This window comes from Plodia interpunctella, chromosome 12 (assembly GCF_027563975.2).
Source record: "Plodia interpunctella isolate USDA-ARS_2022_Savannah chromosome 12, ilPloInte3.2, whole genome shotgun sequence".
NCBI lineage: Eukaryota > Metazoa > Arthropoda > Insecta > Lepidoptera > Pyralidae > Plodia > Plodia interpunctella.
In genome coordinates this window covers 2,821,250-2,844,771 of record NC_071305.1, presented here as the reverse complement: position 1 = coordinate 2,844,771, position 23,522 = coordinate 2,821,250, and the positions used below count along the sequence as shown (strand labels likewise).

At 34.4% G+C, this 23,522-nt stretch overlaps 1 protein-coding gene across 1 annotated transcript in view; it reads right to left on the bottom strand.

The window, feature by feature from the left end:
* Positions 1-205: 205 nt before the first annotated feature.
* Positions 206-23,522, bottom strand: part of LOC128674421 (connectin-like) — a 54,396-nt gene continuing 31,079 nt past the window's right edge. Inside the window, exons 2-3 of the mRNA XM_053752933.2 lie at positions 7,721-8,790; positions 206-1,218 (exon numbers count right to left, since the gene is read on the bottom strand). Of these exons, the coding sequence (XP_053608908.1) occupies positions 806-1,218; positions 7,721-8,768 (1,461 nt within the window). The 5' untranslated portion in view covers positions 8,769-8,790 and the 3' untranslated portion in view covers positions 206-805. The remainder of the gene's footprint in view (positions 1,219-7,720; positions 8,791-23,522) is intronic.

Genomic DNA, 23,522 nt, shown 5'->3' with positions numbered 1-23,522 from the left:
TTTGTTGAGATATTTTAATTTGTTTTATTTTCTTCTTCTTCTTAGCATGTTGACTCTACGAAACTTAATCCTGAAGACCAATAAGACTATATTTGTTATTTTTAGAGTCTGTTAAAATTTACGCTATATGTCTGAACGAAATCTTATTTTATTCGCCATGCACCAATTTGATAACGCCATGCACCATTTTTAGATTAGATTATTATTTTTTTTTTTTCGTATAGATATTGTTACGAATTGAAATGATAGAAAACTTAACGAGTTATTTCACCTGCCACAGCAGGAAAAGGCTATCGAATCAAAATAGTTAATATTTTAATACTGCGTGCTAAAAAATAATTAAATTTTGTCTATGGGCGAAAGTCAATTAACGACAATAGTAGTAGTTTTAAGCTTTGGTAAATATTAAATTAGAATATGACGTGAAACAAGTGCCTGTGAAGGTCTAATTTCTGAATAAATTATTTGTTTTTGATATTTACAATTGATATCAATGCCATGCGTGCGTGTAATCTCTCTTCAAATAGGGCAGATATTAGAAGTTACTAATTCATAAATTAGGATTTTAATTTTATCAACAATTAGGTACCTATTTAATTAACATATACAATCATTACTTACCGCAGAGTTAGTTATCATAACATTTTATAACTATCAGCCAAATACTTACAAAATCTAATACGATCTTACAAGAACTTAACATTCGATCAATTTCGATGACAGATAGGTACAGCTATTTTATAGAATACAATTACATTTTAACTTTAATTTCTAATATCACAAATATCTTTGTATTTTTAACAACTTAAATTGCCAACATTAAAATAACGATTATACTGGGAGCAATTCTACCAACCGAAGAAAATGCTTTAAGTCTAATTTCATTTTGGACAGGATGCCCGTAAGTTTCCTCTATAGACTGCATAATTTCCTGTGGGCACGGTAAACTTTCAAGCGGTATATCGATTAATTTCTTGGCTTTACTTATTTTAATTTTACTATTGTTATAGTCTTCGCTTTTGTCATAGTAGTCGTAGTTATCGTCGGAAAGTACGTTCTGATTGTCGTTTGCCGAGTCCTCTTGACTTGAGTGTCTGTCATTAGGCGTGTCGGTGATACATGATATTTTTTCGAGGGCGCTCCTCAAGTTACCATGTTTGGTCTCGTTCCGAAGGACGTACACCCAGGACAGCCGGCAATTACAGTTGAGTGGATTACCTGGAACAATGAGGAAAATTACATTTTTTAAACCAATATCCTTATCCTTATATATTATAACAAGTATTACAACAAGTCGATCGCGTCGCGTCTGTATGAACGCAATAAACTGAAAAACTACCGGACGGATTTTTATTTTGTATGTAAAATCAATTCACATATTTTTATTGTCGCTTTAAATAAAGTTGTAGAGAAAATCACATTGTCGAATTGAAAGCATTTTATCATAAATTAGGCACAGACACTTCACCTCAGTTCTATATTATCAGTATTTCTCAAAAGCTAAAAACTACGTCAGTAGTTTTTTAGATTTCGGAACGACTTCTGCTGAGAAGAAATGGCGTATCGTTGACTAAAAGACTATTATCAAATCTCAGCTATAACGTTTCTTAAACGTCTTCTCGAATCTCTTGGAAACACAATGCTAGGACCTGGATGGAATCCGGATAAGACCCGGCACGTACCAAGTCTGCAAGCTATTTCTCCCGGGTCACAACTAGGAAGCTGCACGATGCCAACTTTTGTAATTTTGGCGGCAATCCGATGCAAATAACAGACATTGGGAGTTAGTATTTTTACTTTTAGTTAGCGGAAAATTAAGCTTAATATTTTATTTATTTTACAGTTTATATACATAGAGATAAGAGAAAGAGATATGTTCGATTATGTAATCACATTATTATTATGAGATTTTTATTATTTTTGGAAAATTTTTGTAAAATAATTTGTACCGTCCATCATCTGTCAAATAAATACCTGACTAACTGAATAAATGTTCGACTTTGACATCAAGTTACCCTACCTAGGTATACTTAGTATAATTTGACATGTTACTAGCTGATTTTCATCTCGAAATGTACTTAGGTTTAGCCGGGAACTGAAGGTATAAAGTATATTCATGCATTTAAGTTTCGTGGAGGAAAACCATAGATCAACAAAAATTAAAAAAAAAATAGGAAAATCGAAGAACCAAGATATACAATATCAAAACAGCAAACAAATTCTATCCCTGCATTATTACAAGTAACAAATATAAAATCTATCGTTCAGCAATTCAATTCGGTTTTACTGTAAATTCTAAAGTTTAAGAGCATATTTTACACTATCGTGTCTTAAAAAGGACAATGAAAAGTGCAATAAGTTTGTAGTACGTGCGAACTGGGCTAACAGCCACCTCCCGGACTATCTGTTCAGGAGGTCGCAACTTCAGCGGGATCCTGGTACGGGAGCTGAATGCAGATAACGTGTGGGAATTTTATTACATCTCTTGTACCGAAACTATATTCCTGTTTTACGGGAAAATACCGCAACTGACAGTTTTTCCTAAGTGAGTTATGAAAACATAATTTCAGTTTTCCTTTTTTTGGCCGATACCAAATTTTATATAAAATTGATTTTCGAAAAAAAAAGTCTGATGCAACTTTTACACGCATTTCGGCATAGCAATTAAAATTTTTAGGGATGGTTAGTTGCACAATAAACTTTACTTGACGTTAACCTGCGCATATAAGCGCCAATTACGACATTTTATATAAACGACGACATCAGCGCGCAGGTCAAAGTCTGGTGTAACCTACTCTTATAAAACTTAAGACATTGAGACATTGTACAGATGAAAGTCAAACCTTTCTATGCAGCTCAAATAAAAGTACACAAACCTTTAACAAAATTGATTAAAACATGTGACATTACCGTAACAATTCCCTAGAGTTATAATAACAGGCAATATCCTGAAACCTTAACAGCCGGAAGGTACAAGTATAATCGTGACCGCGGAACGTTACTGCGATCACGTGTACTTAAGTCAGATTAACGTAACTTAATTTGGAGAATAAATTTTAAGTGGTCGTTTCGACGCTCGAACCGTAAAGGGTATAGTGTTACTAAACGCCCAATTAATAGCTGAGTACTTCCTCTTATTTAAAGGGGGCAGACTGTCGACATATTATTTGCCACACTAGTGTGACACAGGAGATGTTTTTCTTCAATATCTGGGGGGCTACCGTGAAACAGAACACGTTGTATGTCATGGGAAAAAGAGACAGCACGTGGACGTTAGAAACGAGCTAAGTATTTGTATGGTTCATGGTACCACATGTCTGCATGCTTAGTAGTTTAAATAAAAAAAAAGATTATAATTAGGAAAAATGTTGTGAATTCGGTGATAAAAAAAACTTCGAAACGAATATTAATATTGAAAATATTTAATCCTACCAAAATAGAGAAAAGTCTCTGCAACTAGACACATAATGCAAACAGAAATTACTAATTACTTCTTTAAATTTTGATCTGTTAGGCTGTCTTTTGAGTTATATCAGTTAATATTGAAATGAACTAGAATCAATTGGGTTTTCAACCCTTTGACACGACGTCAACTTCGAAATTACAAGACCTATCTATGTAAGTAGATATGCTCTAGCAAGTTTCAAGACTTAGTAAAGCAGAAACTCAATATCCACAAACTCTCAAGGGAAGGACGCCACCAGCAGATATCCTAGATTTCCATTTTACTTGTAATCTAAAAGCTAAAATCGAACCCTCAGAAAAAAGAATAACGTTACTGGCAGAAAAAAAAAGTTGAGAGTCAGATGACGTCACGAACTAACGAGACCAATTTAAATATCGAACACGGACAGAGCATTTGAACAATCCCAGTTTTTGTTGAATCTCACAAATGAACCCAATACACCCGTATTATCTGCGCCATATTCCGATGATATTGGGTTCACGGGGTATAATCCTTTTATTTCTTACGTTTCATAGCTATCTCGCACGTAAATCAGACGCCGCTGGGGCCCAAAAGGGAAAATTAACGAGATCATACATCGTATAACTCATGTGAATAACATTATTTTCATCTGAAATTAACATTTAAGTGCAATTAGTATAGATGAAATGTCACTGGCTAGGAAAAATCTATATATTCTTACATTGATTTGATGTGAAACCTTTTTTATCAAAAGTAATTTTAGAGTTCGACATGGTTCCATATGTCAAAGGGAAAAGTAGGATACATTGACCGTTCTTCAGTCTGTCAATTAGATCCTTTTTCCGAGATAAAATATGTCAATTTGATACAGAGGTGTTTAAGAATGGAGATCCTTTCTCCTAAATATGACAGCATTGAGATGAAATAATTTCACTGTTTTGGCAGTCAACAGTTACTGAAAGCTACTGATATTTCAATGAGATGTAATTTTTATCTCAAATAACTTTATTTCAATAAGTGTGTGATTACAGGTTTCCCTATGTGTCTTCGAAATTTCATACTGCGACTTTTGTTATACCAAACAACAAAGTGTGGTGGTACATGTACAGTCAACAGCACATCAAGCTACCCTGCATGAACCTCTATAGCGCGGTAATAGACGCGAGTTTGCAATTAATTTGTGAAGGTTGATGAACTGTTGAATGTAAATGCAAAATTAGCATTAATACATACATTATGGGTTTGACGTTAACTTTATCGTGCGCAAACAAACGCAAATTACGCCATTATGTCTAAACGTCAGCGGCGCGCCGATTAAAATCAACGTCAAATATGACGGTGCAACTCACCCTATAACTATTATGTACTTCACACACATATTCACGTTGTAATAAGTAAGTATATATGCAAATTCATTACAATTCATTACATTTAGACCAGTCGTTTATCAATACCTACAAAAAAAGAAAAAATAATTCTCTTGTACTAAAATTGTTGGAACTTTTAGTACGTTTCATTCTGCACATACCATATTTTGTACAAAAACGTAGGTACCTTATATTTCGCAAAGGGACCCGATAAATTCGGCCTACATTGGCGGCTTTTATTTGCAAAAATTCTTGTTTGTTTATTAGGTGCTTTATAGGTCCATTGTGTTTTGTGGACCCGGCCCGTTTTTGATTATTCAGCGGTTCGCTATTCTTACTGGGCGCTCTATGGGTACTTGCTTAGAAAATTTTGCTTGCCACAGAAAATTATAACAACATAATTTGAGCGACAATGGATATTGTACTGTGGATTTTGGTTTATGTGTTTTATTCCTTGGGCAATCAAATCGACCTTATGGACTTTTTGTATGATTTAATTTTTGATCAGAATAATTTTTAAGTAGCGTATTCCAGTAATATGGATATCTAAAAGTCGACCATAAGGTATTCTTAATTAATTCGTGTTCTTATACTGTCTAAGGGTGAGTTGCACCAGGTTGAGTTGTCAAATTTCAGGTTGATTTTAACCGGCGCGCCGCTGACGTTTAGACAAAATGGCGTTTTTTGTGTTTTTCTGCGCACGTTAAAGTTGACGGTGCAACCTACTCTTAATTTTTTTTAGAGGGCGTCAAAAGGTCAACCAACCTACGTACCGTAGTGTCGACATCTTAGGTGAGCTCAATACGAAGTAAGGTAGCACGATCTATCAACGTGGTGCACTTCTGATGCACCAGTCAAGTTTGACCTTAACTATACACAGATTAAAGTTAACGTGCAATGGAGGCTGAATCTTTCGTACACGTAGCATCGCGTAGCTTTTGTGGCGTCGTGTTTTCAGTATTTTGTTAGCAGCAGTAAAAACATACATGCCTCGGGTAAAAACATACACCTGAACCTTCCTCAGAAATCATACTATCTATCGGTGAAAACCGCATGAAAATCCGTGCGTAGTCTTTGAGTTTATCACGAACAGATAGACAGATGCGACAGAGGATTTTATTTTATAATATGTATGAGGTCATGGAATTACAATACATTTCTACACGTATTGGGTCATGTTTCATGTTTTCAATTATGTTATAATTGTGTGTAATACAATTACTTTGTTTAGAGTTAATACAGTTAGCTTTTAGGCTGAATTCCGGATTAGAGTCGGGGGAAATAATTAGTTCATTAGTTAGTTCCGTGGCTGGGAAACTTGCTCCGCGAGCTAATTGCTGTCACGATATTATTTATGACCTAATTATGAGGAAGAAGAGTAAATGGCACGGTACAGTTGCAGATAGACCCATACAGATCCTGGGCTCCGATGATCAACGGCTGAGGAAGATACCGGGAACATGCTTAGAAGAGAGAGAAAGAAAGAGAGAGAGGTGCAGATGCCTCTCATATTCGTACGTTCTCGCTACATCCAGCAAGCTGTAACGCCGCGATCTCGTAAAAAAATTACAATAAAATGTTGAAGATTTAACTATGATTTTACAATGTGCCGCCTGCCTGATACAAGCAATATTAATTTAATACTAGATGTTGCCTGCGCCTTCGCGCGCGTAAATTCTCCACGAGAACGGTTATTTTTCCTTTTTTATCATGTAAATTTAGATTTTTTTTTTGAAGTGGGTAAGACTGTCCACTATTGATCGAAAGATCCCAGGTTCGAATCCTACTCGTGCAACATGAGTTTGTATACCAATCTGATTCATGTATAGTAGATTTCATAGACCACCACTTGTTTCCGGTAACATTGTGAGGAAACCTGCATTTTGGTAGACAGTTCAGTTCACTAGTGTGTATTCTCTGTCTACTACTTGTCACAGCTGTAGGTAGTCGTAAAAGTTATGTAAGCCTTTAGGCGACATGAGTAAAATCAGACACCTACTGGTGAAATAACACAATAACAATAACACACTCGGTATAAATGAATGAACACTTTTATCACTTCAATTGAATCACGATTTCTGATTCAAATTATGCAAATTCGTTCAAATTATGGAAATTTGGAGGCTCCAAAAATATATCGTCATCTCGAATATGGTCTGATAAACCGTTTGCACCTTACAATTCACTTCGAATTCGGAGGTATCATAATTTATGGTTATAATGATTTCGGTCTCCATTCCGATAAATCATATGCTATCTGAGTCTTTTCATATGCAGTAAATTATATGCCACGTAAGTGCCTCGTGCATATTTTATGATAATGATATTTCCTGATAAATTATTGTTGGATTTGATTTATGTGCGTGTTACCTAATTTCCGGGGAGATTGTATTGTTCACGCTAAGGATTTCATAATTGTTTCAGGTACTAATAAACCGTTTATATTCTAGCTTACTATGGCTTTAAAACTTGTTTTTATTCGCAATTGGCTTAGGTTTATTGAAACTCTCATAGTATATATTTTTTTAGAAATAAATGTTGATAAATTTAGGTAATGGTAACAAATTTTGCTGCAGATTTACTGATGAAAAATACAAAAGAAAGAAGTTAAAGATAAATATATCAATGTCATTAATAGCCAGCTTACAAGTGAGTATAATTTTCTTGAGCATATATTTAAACAGAATTCACCTTATAGTATCTTTCAATACCTGAATTTACAGTGTCTATCTAAAGGTATAACTAATTTAAAGATTTCAGAGTGTAAAGCAACTTGATTCCTATTTTCAAAAGAATTAACTTCCTAAGAATCCAATATTGCAGAAACCCCGGGCGGGTTTCGATAAAGACGTACGCGAGCAAACCCTTATATATTCGGCGTAATAGCATTAAAGTCGTAAATAACGCTAGAAAAGTCCCGACTCACCATCCAAGTAAACTGCCACTGAGACAGACTTATCATTCTCCACGACCGGGTGGATCGATTCGTACGAAATCGTTTGCAAAAGATTGTCTCTCAGATCGAGAAGTATTAGTCCGCGTATTCCCTCCAGTATGTCTTCATAAAACGTCGTCAGCTTGTTTCCAGCCAGTGTCAGTTTCCTCAATTGCGTCAAACCACCAAAGGCTCTGTCTGATATGTATTCTATGGCGTTGTTATCAATCAGCAATTCCTTCAGGCTCCAAGACTCGCTGAAGGCCAAATTGCCAATCATAGTTAATTTGTTGTTTCTCAAATTCAATCGGGAAAGGTTCTCCAACCCTTGGAACATCTCTCTCGTTATTACTGATATGTAATTATTATCTAACCGTAATTCCATTAGGTTGTTCAAATGCTTGAAGCAACCTTCGTGTATTAAGCTAATATTGTTATTCGATAGGTGCAAAACATGTAAGTTTGGTAAATTGAAGAATATATCGTTTCTCAGCTCGGATATTTGATTGTCATCCAGGCTTAAATTGGACAGCATCATCATCTGTGCGAAAGAATGCCGTGCCAGCGTGTTGATTTTATTTGATTTTAGTATAATCTGTCTTAATGTAGACGAATTTGTAAACGCATATGGTGGTATTCTCTTTATAGTACCAAATTGTATGGAGACATGTTTGAGTCTGTCCAGTCTAACTACAGCTTTGGCCGGGACAAAAGTTAAGGCGTCGTCCGAGCGAACATTAAACATGAGATGCTCTATTTCAGGCTGTGATGAGAAACTGGGCCAAATTGGGTCATCTTCTGTTATACCGCCGCTGAAAACCCAGCAGTCAGCTGTTTTAGCCGACTTTTGTTTATTACTGTCGCAATAACAATGCACTTTCGCTCGACGGTCACTGATGTCACATATGTTGATGAATATCGGCGAATGATAGTAGATTCTGTCGAGTTTCACTTTTGTGTCGTTCTTGCTTTCTATGACTGTTAGCTTTACTGTCATCAATGAAGCGATGATGATCAGGTATTTTGTTATTTGTTTCATTGCTCACATATACGGCTGGTATCTGGAACAAGAGAAAAAAACTGTTACTAAAGTTTAAAATTAATTCTTAAAAACATTTTCGTTAGGGGCCTAATATAACGAATTACCAAGTTATTTTTGGGTCAATTAGTGACGGCAAACAGTCCTCCCCGTATAACATTTTTTTCACACACCAAGTCACGGAACAAAATTAATTGTCTTTCAACTAGTTTTTAACCTAATTAACGTTAAGGATTAATTTAACGAAGGAGCTCGTTAGGTTCGTGGTACGTGTTTTTTTATCCATATGCTACGTAACAGAGTGAAACAGAAAAAAAAAGTCATAAGTATTTTTCTTAAATAATAAAGCGAGTTCATTCAAGTAATGCAACTCGCCAATATTCTTGCGTTTACTCATCCGAACACACTTCAGCTAGTTTTGAACTCCACATGAGTTAAGATTCACGTAATTTCTATGTACCTACAATTTCTTTTTTGTTCAATGTAATACGTAGCCCCGAAATGTCAAGTAGATAAAAGCCTTTCGACGTAGCTTGTATGTCAACGTCGTTTGCAATTAGTTGTATTCTATTCGTAGTTCTTTTGTGCGAAAGAAAAATATCTTAAATCACCTTAGATTTTTTAGGAATTGTAGATTTTGCTGAAAGACAGTTACATCTAAGCTTCGCTCTTTCTAGTTGAAAGTAGTACTATAGTAACCAAAAGATTTAAATTTTTTGAGATTGTAACAAAATACGCGCTGACATTTCCGACATTTGACACATGTCAAGAACTTGAATGTACACTAGTGTGTTATTAAAACGATCTACATAGAAATGAAAAATGTAAGTACGTGATAAAAGTAACTAGTTTTTTCAGGTCATATAATTTTCCATAAAATTACCTGCTATTAAATTATGTATACAAATAGTTGAATGGGGATTTTCACAAAGTTGGCATGACGTCGCTCGCTGCAGCGCTTCCGAGAGGCGACATTTCCGTAGCGCACTGCGGTACATTTCTCAGAAATATTTATTTTTAAGCTTTAATGACGTAAAACTAGTTTTTGCGAAGAACAAAATTAAAAGACTGGTCTGCCCTTTAATTTTTTTCGTCGCATTTTGTTTGCTTTTTAACGGTTTTATATTTTAAAATGTTAAACGTTTTTTAATTAAATTGATACTCGCTTCAGTTATTCTACACATTCATGTCGTCATACGATTAACAATTATTTTTTATTTAAATTGTGCGTAGGTCGCACCAGTCAACTTTGACATTTACTTTAACCTGCGCAGAAAAACGCCATATATTGTCTAAACATCAATAGTAAAGATAGACGGTGAGTGTCCTAATAGTGTATACACTAGTCGGTGATGTGATTTTTAGGGACGGTGAGTGTCCTAATAGTGTTAGGACACTCACCGTCCCTAAAAATCACATCACCGACTTTTTATGATTTCGTCGGTAAATTGCCTATTTAGAAATAGTTTTTTTTTCTGTTAATTATGTCTTCAATTAATGAAAGAATTTTTTGGTAATGTGATCTGCCCCTAACTTTCGTATACGTCATTTTTATTATATTTAAGTAAAATGAGATTTCAATTTTAAATAGTCTACTCGTATGCTTAATCAAAATAATAACTATTGTACATTAGAGAGATACAATTTAATTTATTTAATTGTAGAGACCAGAATGAAAATAATGTTTAGACAATTAAAAAGACATTAATAGAAATAAAAACCTAAACTTCATTCGAAATCCGTAAGCCATTTAACAAAAAGAAAAGACGTGCCAATGGAACTAACTAAATCTGCCTGAAAAGACCCAATAATACTCGAGTTTAAGCCAATTTAGAAAAGTTCGTTACTGAAATTGGCCCGAACGGTTACGCTCTCAAACCTGCATGGCTAAAAAGTACTTAAAAACTTAGTGACATTTTTAATCCCTGACGCAAAAGTGTTATAAGTTTGACCGCTAAGTATGTCTGTCTGACCGTGGCACCTTAGCTCGTCAACGGGTAAGCCGATTGGGATGCAGTTTTTTTATTCGATAGATAATTTATATGCCGTAGTTCTTAGATATGTTTGATCAAAATCGGTTCAGCCGTTCAAAAGTTGTAGCGAAATGAATATTGAAAGTCGGGGATTAATTTATCTAACAAATAAACTTGTTTACTAGGTATATAAGGAGGAGCTCAATCGCGCAGAGGTTATGCACGTTAGGCCTGCGATAGTGGCGGTTAAGTCAATCTCACTATGGTCGGTCATTAGATGGGTGACCAAAACAAAGGACAACGGAGAAGCTTAAGAATATACATTCTTGAGCTTCTCCGTGCTTCATAAGGCACGTTAAGCCGTTGGTCTCGGCCGTACAGTCGTTGAAACCCGCCTATCAGAAGAATTTGTTGCAAGTAAAAACTTTTTAAAGCTTAAATCACAACATTCTATTTGAAATGAGAAACTAAAAATGTATTTATAAGACCGTTGCTTTCACAATTTTCCTTCAATAACGTTTCTCAAAGAGCATTTTGTTTTGCTCTGTAAACGGATCGAGCGCGACGCTGTTTTCGTGTCGTATTCGTATGTAGTTCCGAACTTAAATTTCGCTCTCGAAAATGCTTAGATTTTGCCCCTATTTCCAGACAAAACGCTTCGTAAAACTGATTATTCTTTATCAGCGTTTCCCTGGTTGTTTCCTCAGCCGTTGAGATTAGGAGCCCACGGTCTGCTATGTTACTTTTTCGTCTCTACTTGACAGCGTTGTCGGCGTCCCCGGTTGTCAGACCATTGACACGCATATCATTCTGGGCTCAACGGAAGAAAACGGGAACACGTTCAAATGAGTGTTTGTTGGTTTGTTAATTTGTCTATCTACTCAAATTTTGCAATAATTAGTTTAAAAGTATGTAGAAAGGACATAGGAGTAAGTAGAAAGGAGAAGGAGTACCATTTTGGAAAAAACTATTCCTTTATCCATTTATTTATAGGAAATTTACGCATTATTCACGCGAGCGAAGCCGCGGGCAGAGGTAGTTTGTAGTATGTTTAAATCGCATTCTATTATAATAATCTGAAATTGATATTGGCAGTTTTGGCACAGCCAATATGCATTTCAAATAAAACAACACACCCAAAATTCAGTACACCCAAAATAAAACAATTGAAGAGTAAAACTCAACTTTTGTCTCATTTAAAAAATATAATTTGAGAATTTACCAATAAGAATAAATGGTAAATTAAAGAACGTATAACGACTTCATGCAAACTCTAATTTTATTTAGAGCTTAACAGTTGAGCGTGGCTGCAACTAGTAGCAGCTGTGTTATTCTGCTTCAACTGTTATGGAAGTTTATGAGAAACGAAGCAAGCGTCCTGCGCTTGACGGTCCGTAATTTTGATAAATACAATTTTGCCCGCGACTTCGCTTGCGTTGATATTTATGACTATACAGTTCTAGGATTTAAATTTTGACATGAATATATGTGATGTTCTAAAGGGAAAGCGATGGTTATATTGTAGTTACGCATATTTTGTAAGCTGCTACTCAAAAACTATTCGATTTAAAAATAACATCATAAAAATCTTTACCCGAGGTATGATGCGTATTGTTTACTTTGGTCTATGGAAGCGAAAAGAAGCAGAGCATGCATAGATTGAATAGAAGATAGTATGATTTGAGTTGGGATTTTTTAGTAAAATAGATAGAATGCCTTTAGTGTAAAGCTCTATAAAGTTTTTAGCTGATTTGTCCCTTCTGTCGGGGCCAAGCGGGAACGGCATAGCCAGACATTACTTCTCTACGTAATTTGACAATTTACGCAAGATGTTGCCGTATCATAGTTTTATATTTCTATAAAATCTAACGTCACAAATAATTTTTAAAGATACCTACTTCGTTAGTTTTTGAATTTATGCAATATTCAGAATGCTGAAGATTGAGAATAATACATATCGAACCTCATATACATTGCAATAGAAGAACATTGTGTCGTTTTGCCATTTCCATGTGTCGATTTAAAAACGGCAATTATAAGTTTTGTTAAGTTATAATCGAATGAACTTTAATAGCCGAAGCATGGCCGCTTTCTGATGGTTTTGAAATTTCTCTCGAACGAGAGAATTCTCAATTAACTAGTTTCTTTCGACAAAAAAACTTTCACTTTAAATAAATTCATCGACTATGTAGTTTGTCGTGTGCGGCCAGAAAGGTGGTTGAAATTGGTTACCTTTTAGATACCAGACGGCCGCAGAAGAAGAGATAGACCGAGTAGGAGATGACGGAAGATATTGACAAATACCTATCCAAATGGCCAGGCTAAATAGAAAGGGACGAGTAGAAGAAACAGGAGGAGACATGCAACAACATCCACAGGCTATAAATAAAATAGTTGCTAGTAGGGCCAAAACATGAACAAATTACAAGGGCTAAAAATAGTTAATTGCACATAAAAAGAATAATGGTGTAATACTGTATCGAAACTTAAGTGTAAGTGACTTTCCTAATCGCACCCCCGCCTTCTGTTCGGGTTCACTTGTTTTACGATCTATCGGGAAGCGATTAAATCATGGCCCCCGATTGGCCCTTAATCTTAAGGGATGTTACACTAAGCTACGTAGAGGTATATTAGCTACAGCCCGGGTTATCGCTTCCGTGGAAATTTTTGGATAAAAAGTGACCCAATGTGTTATTCCGGGATTTTTCTTCTATAAAATTACGCTTATTATTTTACTGAACGCTGGCCGTCACCTTAAATTTAGTCTTAATCAGCGCTAGTCTGAATGATCGACTGTTTTGGCTCGTTCGAGTAAAAACATCCAAATTTTCGCTTTTATAATATTTGTATGAAAAAGGATGCGTTTTGAGATACCTATCGAATTGATGACTTGATGATTTATGGAAAATTTATATTCAAGTGTATATTGTAAATATATAGTAGGACATAGAAAAAAATATTGTGCAAAGACTTTGTGTGTGAAAAGGTTTAAATGTATTGCACAGTGTTCAGAAATTGTAATATACGTGTACAATGATACTAGCGACGGGGACCTATAATTGGCTTTTTGTAATCGATTGTTTTTGTCCAGTATTGATTGTAGGTAGCGTTTAGTTCTCCTAGAAAATATATAAATAAATAATAAATGTAGAATATTCAGGTGAATATTCCCAGCAGCATTTCTGTAATAATTAATAAAAATATATATATTAAATTACAAAAGAATATTGCATAGTGTAATAACCCATTTACGATGGAGTCGTATATATGTGTAATTAAGCAAGGTTTGACGATCGGTCGTAATGTAAGGTGACGGATTAGTCAGAGGGTTGCGAGTTGAGTAGCTAATCTGGGCAAATTGTTAATACCAATAGTGCTGATAGCAATCGTAGAAATCTAAATATATAAACCTATAGATATGGCTATTACTACATTATTCTCGGGTAACCACGCCGGCTTACCCGGATATCGGAAACTTTAAATGTATGGGTGAAAGTTTTGCTTATAACATATTAGCTGCGCCCCGGGGCTTCGCTCCCGTGGGAATTTCGGGATAAAAATTACTTATGTGTTAATCCAGGTTATATTCTATCCGTGTACAAAATTTCATAACAATCGATCCAGATGATTTTGCGAGTAACATTTTGATTTTGCGAAAGTTTGTGAGAATGTGTGTATCACAAATTTTCGCATTTATCTTTATAAATAAAATATTTTTCATTCATCTATATCTCTTGCAGGTCCTGTGTTAAATTTATTTGCCATTTCTAGTCGAATATTTAGATTTCTACGACAGCAATTATCACGAATGTCTGTTGCCTCAATGAAACAAGTCGGGAAATCCAATCAAACTAGTCTACGTGCTTTCAATGTTATTGCTATTCGGGAGAAATACCTAAATATAATGGCCGATATACTTAAGCAAGTGTTTCCCTGAAGGGTTGACGTCAGGCAGGTTGTAAAATCAAAGCCGAATCGTCAAAAATGTAAAGTGATTCGCGGTATTAGTAGCATAATATTACTACTTAACTCACTCACATCTTCGCATGTTGGAGATGAGTGAGAGAGATTAAAACGCAAGTTGTTGTTAGGTTGGTTGTAGTTGACAAGTGCAACGTGCTTTAACTTAGACTCATTAAAGTCGAACTGGTATATTAATGCCAGCCACTTGCATGTCTGTATGCTCAGTGAAAACTGAGGTAACTCGAGTCGAGGAAAGTCGAATAATAATGCAATTTTTCTGTCTTATTTTCATATCCGTAAGGCTTAAAGTGATATATGTGTTTTTCCTATTTTCCACGATTTCTTGATTTGATTGTCTTGTTACAATTTTGATACAATTTTATTAAAAACGCTTTGAACTAAACTGAACTACTTAATTGTTATTTTTATTTGTGTAAATCGACATTAACTGAATCGTAATATTCCCGAAATTTCGAGTAATTTTTTAAAAAATCTGAAATGAAAATTGTGATTGGCTTGATCGCGATGTAATCGAAAAATATATAATTTTAAATATTATAATTTTTTTCAAAGAAATAATATATATAAGTGTAATGAACTCGCAATTAAATAAATCTAGTAATAAATAATTGTTTTGAAATTTTGGCATTCATGGGACAAAGTGGGCAGCTCGTTAATCAAAGCTAAGTGCTAAGCTAATCTTCAAACAGACATCCTGTATTAAATCGTCACTAGTGCCAAGCAAAATGAATTAAATCCGTACACAAGTAGCACCAAGTTAAATTGTCAAACACCTCTAAGTTTTAATGTGTCGACGAGAGTTCGCCCAGTTACCGCGTTCATTGCACCAGTTTCATTAGATGCAGCGGAAGTCTTTCATTTTAGAGCGACGATGTACACTAATTTGGCAAAAGGCCGAACTTTTGGAATTTAATTTGAGTAGCGGCTTGCCTTTTAAAACGTTAACTGATGGCAGTGAATTCTCGATGTAATTATGTACACAGACGCCAGTTTTAATCAAATCACTGCTTTAGTACTGTTGTCCGCTTTCCATTTTTGTATTGTGATTGCGGCATTTTGATTAAGATATAAATCTTGTTTCTATTAATATATTTTCTGTTTTGGTCCGTGACACAATTATGAACAGTATAGTGTTTCCATTGCTGTTTAAATAATAGGATTACGATTTAGTGCTTTATAAGTAGGGCTACAATTTCATTTAAACACCATTTAAATTTAACAATAAAGTATATTTTGTAATAAAAGGACTTTTCTTAATTCAATCATCCTCCTAATCTATCTTATAAATTATGTGCAAAAAATACTGAATATCGATTTACAAATCCTTAATTTACCACATGACTGATGCCTCTTCATAAAATTATTTTTTAAGTAGTAGTTTATTAATGTATGATAATGTACTTGAATTAAGTCTCGGATTGAAAAGAGTTAAAATATATATATCATAAAAACAATTCAAAATGGTAAATAGACAGTGAACAATGAAAAAAACAAAAAAATTAACACACACACAGAAATTCCAAATATTTTACTTTAAATAATACTCAGGAAACAGCCTCGAGTCACGTATTATGAGGTGCGGTCACGTATTTCTCATTGAAGAGTTTTCGTTACGAGAAAAACCACTGAACAGAAAGAAAACAGATAGATCTAACTTCGAATCTAATATATGCTGACTTCACGTCAGTTCATACCACAGAAATATTCACAAAAAGAAATTACTACATTCTAATTTATGAAAATGATTCTATTTGCGGGTGAGCCAAGTTCCATTACTATGTTGCGCTCCACCGTTCTCGGTTGCGTTGACGTCTGTCGACGGATCAACACAGAACAACATACAAGTTTTATCTAGTTTCGACGTACGTTGACACAAGTCAAAAACCAATGTAAAACAACGGAGCACGAACTACTCACTAAATACATGCAAATCACATCGCAACGGAAGACGACGGACATCTTATTGTCAGTCTCAACATTTTATTTCGATTTTATACATTTAGTAGATTGATTGATTGATTTCTAGAAAAGTAGGAAGTGTGTAACAAGAAGCTGTGAATCGCGTAATATTTCACTTGACTATTTTGCTTAAATCTAACAATGTTTCAACAAAACATATATAGCCATAAATTTTTGATGCCGTTACCGACTTGTTGATTTGATGGCGTCAAAAAAGGCAGGAATATTGCTTATATTTTTTCGGAAAGATTATTTTTTTGACAATAAAGAAAACAAAAAAAAAGGAATACCTAAATATAATTTACTCTTGAGAGCTGAGCGAATCTCGCGTGCAAAATATTGATGTTATATTTTTCCCGTATCAAAAAAAGCAATGTTTTGCCTCCACCACAAAGAAACTAAAAAGCTTAAAAAATTGGTTGTAGTGAAATTTTTATAACAAATCCTAGATGGTTTTTTGATATATGTACGAGTATACACGACAGCCAAAAAAAAATTAAACTGTTAAAATTTTAGGTAGTCTCTAGGTCACTTTATTTCACCACTGTGCAAAATAAATCGAAACTAAATGTGAATTTGAATGAGATTTCATTCAGCCAAGCTAAACAGAGTTGGATGCTGGCAAAATCTTTTTTTATTTAGTTGTAAATCGGAAATCCGTACATTTCGTTTCGAAATCCTGTGTGATTTGGACACATCGATTGCTATCGAATCGTAATTAATACAGACCGCAGGCTAAATGATCGGTATTCGGACTTGCGAAATGACGACATGGCGTGAACATTCGTAAACATATTCCAGTTAACATGTGTATAGTTACAAATGAAAATACGTAAAATAAAACGGGAATGTTGTTCAGTCTTCATTTTTTGTAGGTTATATTTTCGATGATAAATGATGCGATTTGGATGTTCTAGCAAAACTAGATTTCCTCACGATGTTTTCCTTCCCAGAGTGGTGGTCTATGAAAACCACAAATAAAACTAACAAAACTACAAACTCATGTGGCACGAGTAGGATTCGAGCCTAGAACCTTTCGATCACAGCCGGACAGTTTACTCGTAACTATATGACCATCACCGTTACAAATTTAAATTATTCATGATCTATGAACTGCCCCAATGTATAGTGTTTAATGCTATATTTTCTATTTGTTTCAGTAATTCAGTTCGTTCGTAGCAATTTTTCTTTAATTTAATATTTCAAACGTGTTTCTATAAGAGTTCACGCTTTTATTTGTTATTTCAGTTTTAGATAACACGCATCATAAATTTCTAAGCTCATTCTAGTTCGGAAAAACCAGCGTTATCAATATTAGAAAAGCACTACGTAATTTATAACCTAAGTATCGCAAAACAGGCAAAAACCGAGCTGAGATAACAAAAATCGAAAACAAACAGAGGTGTGTCTTCAACTTTTTATGCGGATTTTTTATTTATTTATAGAATAGCTGTGGCTGTGGCGCCTGAAGCCCGGGATCCGCGTAAAAATAACCTTTACATTTTGAATGTTTGCCTCTAATTTTTATGATCGGCCGTCTGACTGACGTCAACTCTCTTTGGGACCGTGGTTGTTGCTTATCAGTTTCGATGGCGTGTGCCCTTTAGTCGCCTCGTACGATATTCAAGCACATGCTACAAATGTTCGCTTCCAGTTCGTTTCTGTGCTGAATATATTTTAAGACAGTCAGGGGTTAATATTTCTTTCTCAATTTGGGCGAGGAAATACCTATCTCATATTTTCTCAGCTCGAAAACGAAATGTAATTTACATAATGGAATGATTTATATTATTTTACGAGTTTAAAGGTCAAATGATCACAAACGTCATTTATATCATGAGATTAATAAAAAAATACCTATCTGACTATGTACTATAACTACTGGAAAAATATATTTTATATTCCTTAGTTATAATGTTTGTAATAATACTGAAGCGATGGTGGTGTAATGATTAAGGCGCCGCCTGTTAATCGAAAGTTCCCAGGTTCGAATCCTACTCATGCCACATGGGTTTGTATAACAATCTGACTCATGTACAGTAGTTCGACCACCAGTTTCCGGTGAAGGAAAAGATCGTGAGAGAACCTACGCTCTGGTTGATTATCAACTTATGTGTGCAATGGAGACGGCAACGGCAAACCACTTCATTAAAAGTGCCAAGAACGTAGTGTGTGATTCATTCCACGTAATGACTAGCACAAGGATAACTATGAATAGAGATAATTTAGTCTTTAGTAGTAGTGTAGAGAAATATAAACTTTTACTAGGTTTTAAAATTAAGTCGTTCAAAAATGTTTTGTCTTATGAATTTGAAACGCATTTCGACTTATAACCTATTTCATATTGTCTAAAAAATTAAAGTCGAAAGCAAAACCCTTTCCTTTGAAATATCGATTATATATTTTGTAAGTCTTGTTAACCTCAACCCAAAACATCTAAGGAATGTTTAATGAGGAAACTGTATACAGACATACATGAGGAAACTGTATACGTACATACGTTTAAATATAGCGGGAAACTCGCTCTGAGATGATTGAAATATTTAAGGCAAAGGGCTCCTCGTATCGTACGAGCTTGTCAGTGTCAATAATTTAATTGAAATTTAAGCAAATTAACGTTGAAACATAAAGGGAGGCGTTATCGGGCCGCACACAAGCGACTTTTTAACATTTTTTGTGTGCGGCATTGGCGTTAATGGGTCCAATCAAAACCGTGTAAGTCGAATTCTGATGGCCAAGCTTTTTCTAGAAATTAATAGATAAAATAATAATAATATACCTACTTTCGAAAAAAAAACCACAAAAGTGGTGGCTATATGTCGTTAAGAATTAAAGTAATATTATTCTACTTCTTCTTGTCGAGTCTTGGCTATTCAGACGGCGTTTGATCAGTATGTGGCCACGCGGATCTGTCGTTGGCCTAGTTCATTATGAATTAAACTATATTATAATGCGTGCCAACGGTCTGAGAACTAAGGTTGCTAGCTAGTCCATACGAAGAGGAGAAAACAACAATCAGACTTAATGAGCAAACTTCCAAAAACCGGACGAACAAGAGTGACAGGGAAACAAACTAATTTTAAAGTTAGTATCAAATCGATTACACTTTCATATCAATATTGACAGTGAGCTACTATATGGCGTTCAAGTTTTCGATAAGTTATTCCGCCTGAGGGCTCCAAGCACGCTGTCTTTAGAGCAAATCTAGTTTGGTGAGCGCATGTGACGTCAAAGGTCGCCCAAACTTAGTTTCAGTTTTCATATTGTGCGGTATTAAATTTCGCCCAGAATATTGAGGTATTAATACTACTTATTGACTAAAGAAGGGTCGACTTTAGGCAATTCGTAGATCATCGAATAAGAGATATTTTCTAAGTATTTTTATGTATTGTTAAATCATTGTAGTGCTCCATTTTTAAATTTTAGTAGCTTAAAATTCCAGTTCATCTCGACGTTCTCTATTATATGATTTCACAGATAATCTATGTTATTCCCATGAAAACTATTCAGTACCTACAAAAATATAATTTAAATGCCAGTCATAATTTTCTTTCTTATTCTATCCTTCTTTTATTTGGGCATATTTCATACATTTAAATTCAATCTTTCCTCTTTCACCTATGAATGTTGTTTTGTTGGGAATATCAACATGCAAAAGACAGATTAATGAAATTGTATTCCATTAAAACTATACATAATAAGAATAGACAGTAAGAAACTGTAGACAGAGAAAACAATAGACTTTGTCATATTCCATTTTGTTCACAGTTAGAGAAACGTACGAAGAGAAAAGCGTATTAGTTGTAAAGTATTTCAAATGCGCTTTTCTCTTGACAAGAAGGACAGAACGCTTAACGCTTACGTGTGAGTGTTTTCATTTATGTAATTTTATTTGTGCACACAACAATATACAACTTAAACATTATTTTATTTTGTACATCTTATGTAGTTGGCCGTGGTAGGACCAAAATTGAGTAAACCCACAGGAAGACTGGAATACAGGAAGACTGCATGGTAAAAATATTGTGGGTTATATTAAGAACAGGTCACATTGGAACATTATTTTTTAGTTTGTATAACATGTGCACCACAATAAAGATATTTTATTTGAAAGACCTATTTTTTAGATGGTTTGAAAGTTTTTGAATGAATATGAAGCGCCAATAATAAGGTGGCTTTTATATAACAAGGACATGAAAAGCTACAAAATAAACCATCATAATTTCTAATAATGGCGAGGCCTATTATTATATATAAGTAGATTATAATATATATAATTTTTATACATATTATAATCTACACGAGTTTTACTAGTAATATTCCATTTCAATTCCAGGCACTTCCAGACTTCGATTAAATTAACTTGAAAATTCGGTTCGACGTAATTTATTAACCAACTTGAAAGGCTGAAAAATGCTGCTTCATTAACATCGGCTATTAAATCGTTTGCATAATGAACCGGGAAAATGACGGTGACGCAACATGAATGAATGACTGAATGAATATAAGGATCGACTTCCACAAAAGCGGGACAGGTCGTTGAAGAAATAACCAATAAGTTACCTTTATTTCATTTTTTGCTTAATTAAATTAACATATATAAACCAGAAAGGACACGGCCGGAAATAGCACCGGGAGACGAGAGAATGAGAGAAAAATTGGAGAGTTGTATCAAAGTTTTAGTTGTGTAGTATATAACCATTAGCGTTTTGTTGTAAACAGAAGAAATAATGACATTATGTATAAAATTATTTTCAAATTATAAAAAAAATCTTCTAATAGACCAATGACAAGAGAGGTAGTTTATAATAATGTAACTGGCGCGTCAATTTAGCTCAAACATGACTTAAGCATGTTAGGAAAAAGACAAACAATTTTCTTCGTGTGGTTACGAAATTTACTCAATGTGAAAAACTTATGATTCTTATATCTCTATTTTCCGCTTCAGTGGAGTTCAGGCCTATATCATGGTAATAACGACGCATACTTAAAAAAGGATTATTTGTTCCGCTTGTGCAGAATTAAATTTACCATTTTAATGACGAGATTGGTAACTAACTAAAGTCTAGCCCTTTTAATGTGAGTTGCACCAGTGAACTTTGAAATTAAATTTAACCTGCGCAGAAAAAAAACGCAAAGTACGCTACTTTGTGTAGACTTCAGTGGCGCGGCAGCAAAGTCAAAGTTGACTGGTGCAACTCGGTATTTGAAGTTACATTAAGAAAGAAGATACTTTAAGATAAAGCATGTTTTGTCACTATCCCACTGTACAATATTTTACATTGACTGAACGAGACTAAATATAGTAGTAGTTCTCAAAACACACTGAACGAATTTACATTAAAATTGTTGTGTTTTTACTGTACTCGTACAAATAAATGGGCTGTTAGGAACGTGAGTTATTTTTATTCCATGAACTAAGTAGTTATTAATTACTTGTTCCTGAAGTCCAATCAGAAACTAAGCCCCGAGCCGGAACTATTAAATATTATATACCTACTGTAACTTACAGTTTTACCTGTACTTACAATTTTCATTATTCGATTGGAGTTTCCTTTTAGGTCAAGTATTTTATGGTTATATTTCCGTTCGTATTTCAGGTTTCAGAAAGACATCTTGGTCAAGGAAATAAACACTAAAATATTAAAGGACTATTGCCGAGTCTCCACCAATAAAATCTCAGGGACACAGGTGTAATCTCCTGATGATAGTATTTATTATTTATGTCATATTTTCAGATGAGACTGAACATAGATAGCTCTTTAATCTACTGCCATTCTTAAAAAAATAGGAGAAAAGCTAATTATTTGAAGATAAATTATCTTTTTTGTTCTTCGTTTTTAACGAAAACTTGTCTAAATTAATATAATTTACTATTTCGACTTGAAAAGAACAAGAATAAGAACGGAAAACTTATAATTACAATACAAATCTCCTTAGACAACATTAATTAAATTTGGATTGTTGTATTATTACAAACCATGCGTAACCGTTTCATTACGCACAGTAAATTGACTTTCCGTTTTGCGTCTCGCGTCTATTGGCGGAAGTATTTTCCGTAGATCGATACGAAAAACTGAACGCTCGAGCACAAGCTGAATATTAAAAAAACTCCCGTCTTAAACTATCTCTACGACACAAAAATTATCTGAGCTGTAGAGGTAAATTCTATGAAATTTTAGTGATAAAAAATTGGCCATGGTTGGACCAGTAATACTCGGCGATTCGATCACGGGCTACAAAGATTTGTGTGGAACTGAAAGAGAGGTCTTTGCACATTAGTGAGACTGCCTATTTTATATTCATTTTCATATTCATTCAATATTTAAGAACGACGATCTGGTTGGTGGAGTACTTTCTATCTCTCTCTATCTTCAGCCATCGTTTTGACTTCCCAGTTTCTCATTTATTATCTGGTCCATATAAGCCCTTCTTGGCTTTACTCTTTTCGATTCTATTATAGGTTTTTATTTTTATTATCATGTTGTATAGTCGACAGCACATCAACCTATCCAAATTTATTGCAAATTCTCCGCTATTACCACAGCTTAGAGATATCCGTAAAGGGTAACTTGAAGTGCGGTTGACTGTACAAGATGGCTGAACATTTTCCTCGCCTCGATTCTATAACTTTAGTTAATTGTTTTCAGATGCATCAATAATAATATTGTACGGAATACATGAAAGTTTCACACTTGCCCAGTTTTTTCATCAAAATTACAAGATATTATGGAAAGACGAGTCCAACAAAAATGCCTTGAGCTGTTTTATGAGAAATTTAAAAATATTTAATCTAAATGAGGTTTCTGATTATGCGAAACATTTCAACATTTTCAGT